The following is a 6368-nucleotide window of genomic DNA, read 5'->3' as shown; positions in this document are numbered from 1 at the left end:
TAATTCGGTTTTTGGGGGGGGGGGGGTAAAATGGCGCGCGAAGCACGCCGCAAATTTTTTTTACCCCCCCCAAAATTTTACCCCGGGGGTAAAATTTGCTTGGGGGGGTAATTACTAAGAGATATAAGTTTTCCAGAATTGTAATGTAGGGAGTAGATTTGAAATCTGCATCAAATTTTAAGGATTTTTTATAAAATTCGTTTTTTGTATAATTCTTTATCTAAAAGCGGAAATACAAATTAAGTTAATTAATTTTGGCATCTGTGATTGGTGGATTTAAAAAATCTGCGCTCTAATTGGATGTCGTACATCATTCAACCAATTAGAGCGCAGGTAGTTTAAAATCCACCTATCCTATTGGTCAAAATTAATTAACTTAAAATGTATTTTCGCTTTTAGATAAAGAATTTTACAAAAAACGAATTTTATAAAAAATCCTTAAAATTTGATGCAGATTTCAAATCTACTCCCTACATTAAAATTCCGGAAAACTTATATCTCTTAGTAATTACCCCCCCTGAAATCTGTTGGCAGGGGTAAAATTTGTTTACCCCCCCCCAAATTTACCCCCAGGGTAAAATTTTTGGGGGGGGTAATTTAAATTTGATCAAAAATTTAGTATTAAAAATGCGCGCGAAGCGCGCAAAAATTTTTTTTGTCAGAGATTTTCTATTTTGGGGGGGGTATTAACCCCCCTAAAATTGTTTTTGGGGGGGTAAATACCCCCTTCTAAATGGTTGGGGGTGCCTACGGCACCCCCAGGGTAGGGGTAAATTTTAAATGGGGGGGGGGGGGGGTAAAATGTAAAAAATTTTGGGGGTGCCTACGGCACCCCCAAATTCGTTTGGGGGGGGGGTAATCGCCCCATTACCCCCCCCCTTGGACGCCTATGGTTGGGGGTGTCCCATCCCCTAAAACAACCACAGGACCAGTAGGTACATTCCCTGAAGAGTAAACCCCAATCGGTTCAGTGGTTACCGAGATATTAAGAGACAGACATCATTCTACTTTGTATTAGAGATAGGATGGAAGGAAAAATAAGAAAACAAATAAATTTTGCGTCACCCTGTTACTAGACCAAAGATTCAGCTTATCAGAGTTACAACTTTAAAACTTATGGATATTGCTTTTCTCCAGGTAAATTAACATTTTTATCAGAAAATAAATGAAAAATCCTTGTTTTCTTTCCTCAAATAATTATCTGATTCACAATAATGTTTTTCATATAAAACGGATACTAAATTTGCATTTAGAAAATAAAACAAGGATGACAACAACCATATGTAGCAAAGAAAAATATATCATGGATTGACAAACAAAGTTACAAAGCAAATGTTCAGTGAACAATAGTATTTATAAGTATACTTACAGTCTTTTGTAATATAACATTGACCTATAGATCGACGGACAAGGCAAATTATATACTGGAAGCTTATTAGTACAGAATAATTCACTAAATTTTTAGTTGTCTAGGTATCTTGAATAGCAATTGAGAAAGTCACAATTTATTTCATTTCGTTTCTTATATACAGGCGGACAGACATTTCGAATTTGACAGAAGCTTCGCTCCTAAAATTATTAATGGTTATGATATCCTTATAATAAAGTAACAGGAGCTCTATCTGTCTTCGGGTACCGAAGAATATTGCTAACCGCTGAACTGATACGATTCTCATTTACATGTAGCTTCTCATATGTCATGGGCAGGTTTATAACTATTTTGGGGAAGGGTACCGCCACCCTCCCAAGAGAAAATTCAAAAAGTACAAAGAAATATGACTAGTGTCGCTTAGTGGCATTTTAACATACATTGAAAAATAAATATTTTACGTGCTGTTAGAGGCCTCTAGGGGCGTAGCCGCTAGTATAGACTTAAACTAAATCTAGAAATGCGTTTAGGAAGAGCACTCCTTGTGGCGTATCCAGCCCATCTACCTGACCAAAGATCCACGTGCCAAATTGGCTGAAATCAAATCAGCGGGCAGATACATGGACTCTGCTAATAAACCCAGGTTTAATGTTGTGATATTTTACTAAACCTAGTCGAAAATAAAAACATTTGTTTGTTGAGGTATCCATCAGTAGGATTTGGATTATCATTCCATAAGGGATTGGACAATTATTTATAACACTTATTTATTCTGTGTGAAGGTCTTCCTTTGATAGCTGCTCTTCTTTAAGGGACGGGGGGCAGGGAAGTAGTAAATCAATTTAATCACCCTGCTCTTAAACCCTGTCTTTATTCCTTTGGAATAGTTGACAAAAAGAATAGCCATAGCCTTGAAATTCGTCAAAAGGCACCAACTTTCTAACCATTGCAGACATTAGCTCTATGATTGTACGACAATTGTCGGGAATTCCTAATTTTTATTTGCTTTTAGTCAAAATAGTCCGCTGCCAAAATTCTTTACGTACATTTTACACTATAGCAGTAATTTAATTTTCATCTTTTTTTAGTTTTCATGTGATATAGAGAAAGATTATTAATATTACTTTGCTATTAAATTTATAGCAAGGACAACCTTAATCATTATAAAACGTTTTGGGTTGAGTGCAGTATGTGTAAAATATTGCTGGTGACAATTGCTTCCTGGTTTCTGGGAATTCTTACAATATTCCTAAGTAATTGTGGAAAAGGGGTATTGGGTAAAAACTCATGTTATCCAGTAACCTTCATGCAATGCTGGTTGCATGGAAAATTTTCCAGGTACCAGTTGCCAGGAACCTAGAAATTAGGCGAATATGTGTGGTGATGGATCTAGGAACCGTGTTAAAATCCCAGGTACCTAGAAGCAATCATTACTAGCAATATTTCACCATGAACTGCACTTGACCCAACTTTTTAATACTTCAGAGAGTACAATACAAGTTCACGAAACACTGTGATAGGACAAATATGCTCCAGACAACTTGAGGATTTAGAATATGTAGGTAAGATTACAATATTAATGGATAAAGAATATACAAGGAGTTTGTGACAGGGGGAAAATTGTCCTCAATTAAGGTTGCTAACATAGAATTCATTTAATGGACAGTACATCCATCCAGTAGGAAGTGAGGGAAAAAGCGAGTGGATACAGGATATCGTTATGATAGCCCAAAGCGTGTTTTACTTTATTTGAAAATCTGATGCAAGATCCAAGTAATAATAAAAAGACTATAATTAGCATTTCTCAATTACTAATGCCTATCTTTTTATGTATGAACTAGCAGCTACGCGCCTGAAGGCCTCTAGGGACATGTAAAATTGTTTTTGTCAATATATGTTAAAATCAGCTATTTACCAAAATTATTTTTTCTCTGTTAGTACCAAAAATCTCCGAAGGGCGGATTTTTTTATTTTTGTGATTTCTCTTGGTAGGGTGGCGGTACCCTCCCCCAAAATAGCTATAAACCTTCCTAGAACCTATTAGAAACTACTCTGTAAAGGAAAACCATATGGTTCAGCAATTAGCAAGATCCTTCAGTACAAACAGACACACAAACATCCTGTTACTTTAATATAAGGTTATATGTTTAGTTGAAACAAAAAGAATACCAAGATTTGGATATGTGAATGGATATTTAGATTGTGTTTATATTTAGTTTAAACAGAGGGAATACTAAGATTTGGATATGAGAATGGATATTTTAATTATGTTTATATTCAGTTGAAACAGGAAGAATACCAAGATTTGGATATGTGAATGGATATTTTAATTGTGTTTATATTTAGTTGAAACAGAGAGAATTCCTAGTTTTGGATATGTGAATGGATATTTTGATTATGTTTATATTTATTTGAAACAGGAAGAATACCAAGATTTGGATATGTGAATGGATATTTAGATTATGTTTATATTTAGTTGAAAAAGAACGAATACCAAGATTTGGATATCTTAATAATTTTTATATTTAGTTGAAACAGAAAGAATACCAAGATTTGGATATCTTAATAATGTTTATATTTAGTTGAAACAGAAAAAATACCAAGATTTGGATATCTTAATAATGTTTATATTTAGTTGAAACAGAAAGAATACCAAGATTTAGATATCTTAATAATGTTTATATTTAGTTGAAACAGAAAGAATACCAAGATTTGGATATGTGAAATGTGAATGGATATTTTAATTGTGTTTATATTTAGTTGAAACAGAAAGAATACCAAGATTTGGATATGTAAATGGATATTTAGTCAGAGAAGAGGATTTATTTCAAGATATTGAACAGGTAAAACAAATAGTTATAACCATTTTCCCATAAGAAAGTTTTATCAAGGGCTCGGCAGTTCCGACTAAGAAGCCTCAAATCTAAACCCTTTCGGATACTTAGAAATTTTTAAAAGAAGAGTAATTGCCAAATTTGGGTAAGTTTAGACTTTCTGCAGATTTTTAAATTGTAAAAGGTTGATTTCCCTGAGGCGGCTGCCGAGCCCTTGGTTTAGCACTTTCCTTATCAGTTATAAAGTCTATAATCACATTTGTACCCAAAGTTTTATATTCACGCTATTTAATTCTTTTATTCAAAACTTTAGGTACTCTTAAATGAGTTTTAATGATCTAGTTGATCCAATGTTGAAGTGTCCAAATCTTTTAAGCAATAATTTTTATATATAGAAGGGGTAATTTTGTTTATAATAATGTGGGTTATAAATCAGCTATTTGTCCATTGATCCATCCCTTTATATTTATGTTATTTCTAGGAAGTACGAGGTATTCTGAACCATATTGGTGCTCCATGGTCTGATGTTATTGAACAAGAAATTAAGGTGAAGTATAGTATCAAAAGCTTTTATTAGGTCAAAATTTGAACTAATAAGAGGTATACAACGTTAATATTATACGTGGATATTATAAGAAGAAAAAAATTGTCATCAGTGTAGGTTGCTAACATTAACATCACTTATTGGTCAGATTGTTTATCTAGTAGGAGGAGAGGGATGGGGTAAAGAGGGTGGATGGAAAGTTCATTATTTGACCAAGTTTCGTTCTTTTTGAGAATCTGGTGTAAATCCAAGTAATAATTAATCTATTAAAACTAACAATAATGCTTTGAAAATTGCATTTTCCGTATTAATTTGATTTGTATAATGTATACCAAACCAATTTAGAAATAATTGTTTTTGTAGTGTTTATCTTGTTTTTAAAGGCTGTGCTTAGGTCAAAGTAACAAAATATTTGTTTACACTGAAAATCCCGCATATTAAGGCATTATGAAATAGGGTAGAACGATCCTAAATTTTCATGAAAGTAAATAAATATACCAAGAATAGTCATTTATCGCATCGTATTATAGACAGTTTTCCATGAATATTAAAATGAAAATTCATAAAATTAAAACCAGTTTTAACAGCCATGAGGGGCTCAAGGCCTTGGCTAACAAATCTGGATTTAATTTTATGAATGTTTATCTTTATTAGTGAAAAATTGTCTGTAATACAATGTTATGCAGGATTTTTCAGTATGGCTTAGAACTGGTTCTAATTCCAGCGGATATTAATCGATCTTGAAGCCATGCTGGAAATATTAATTCAGTCATAATCGATCATATTTCTGGAAAATTAATATTTCATAATTTGTTTTAGGATTTTATGACAACCCATGAGAGCATGAGCAAGAGCTCTGGTAACTTAGAAGGAATAGAAAAAGAGATAACAGACCTCACTTCCTGGCCAAATGTTCTAGATAGAAAGGAAAATATTCATTTTTATTTTGTAACCCCCTCTCCTTATTTGTTCGGGGAGGGGAGTATTACCCCTTCACCCTAGACCCTCTCTCCATCTTTATGATGTTGAATCTAAGGGGGCTTGGTGTCGCTTCGGGTTCTATACCTCTCAACGCACCTTAAAACATACTTCGCGTCTCATGATTGCTCTGTAAAGCGTCCATTCGCCCATCAGACAAACAACCCTTTTATTAAACGACCTTTGTTTGTTAATCTCAACTGTGCATGGTAGTAAGTTGCACCTGTTATGGGTCAAGGCATTCCCCCTATTCTAACTAGTTATGTCGCGCACCTGACATAGCAGCAGAAGGAACCATTTTTAACGTATTAAGTTAGGACGCGGTGTCGGGCCGAGATTCGAACCTATCACCTCCATCTTGCCATCCTTGCCATAAATACCAGCAACCATAAGTAAAAGTATGGTAAATAAATTTATGGCTTTTAGAGGATTTCCATTAGTTTCTGTAAAATTTTCTTTCTTGTTATTTATTTTAAAAAAGCTTAGTTGTTCCTAGTGAAATGAAATAAAATGAAAATTTTTTTGCCAGGAAATTCTAGCTCTGGAAAGGAATAATGTGTGCGGGGATGTTATTACCCATCTTGGACTGGAAATGCATAATTTTTAACAATAACTTCGATAACATTTTGTTATACCTATATTT

At 33.8% G+C, this 6368-nt stretch overlaps 1 protein-coding gene across 1 annotated transcript; it reads left to right on the top strand.

Moving 5' to 3' along the window:
* The first annotated feature begins 1080 nt into the window (after positions 1-1080).
* Positions 1081-5754, top strand: LOC145318368 (uncharacterized). The gene is made up of 6 exons (XM_080159665.1): positions 1081-1137; positions 1900-2012; positions 2855-2931; positions 4130-4212; positions 4685-4750; positions 5567-5754. Exons 1-6 carry the CDS (start codon positions 1117-1119, stop codon positions 5747-5749), a joined length of 543 nt encoding a protein of 180 aa, XP_080015791.1. The 5' UTR covers positions 1081-1116; the 3' UTR covers positions 5750-5754.
* The last annotated feature ends 614 nt before the right edge of the window (positions 5755-6368 follow it).

Source organism: Acartia tonsa, chromosome 4 (genome assembly GCF_053477335.1).
Source record: "Acartia tonsa isolate MP-2025a chromosome 4, ASM5347733v1, whole genome shotgun sequence".
NCBI lineage: Eukaryota > Metazoa > Arthropoda > Copepoda > Calanoida > Acartiidae > Acartia > Acartia tonsa.
Note: the sequence above shows the minus strand (reverse complement) of the source record. Positions and strands in the feature narration are given on the sequence as shown.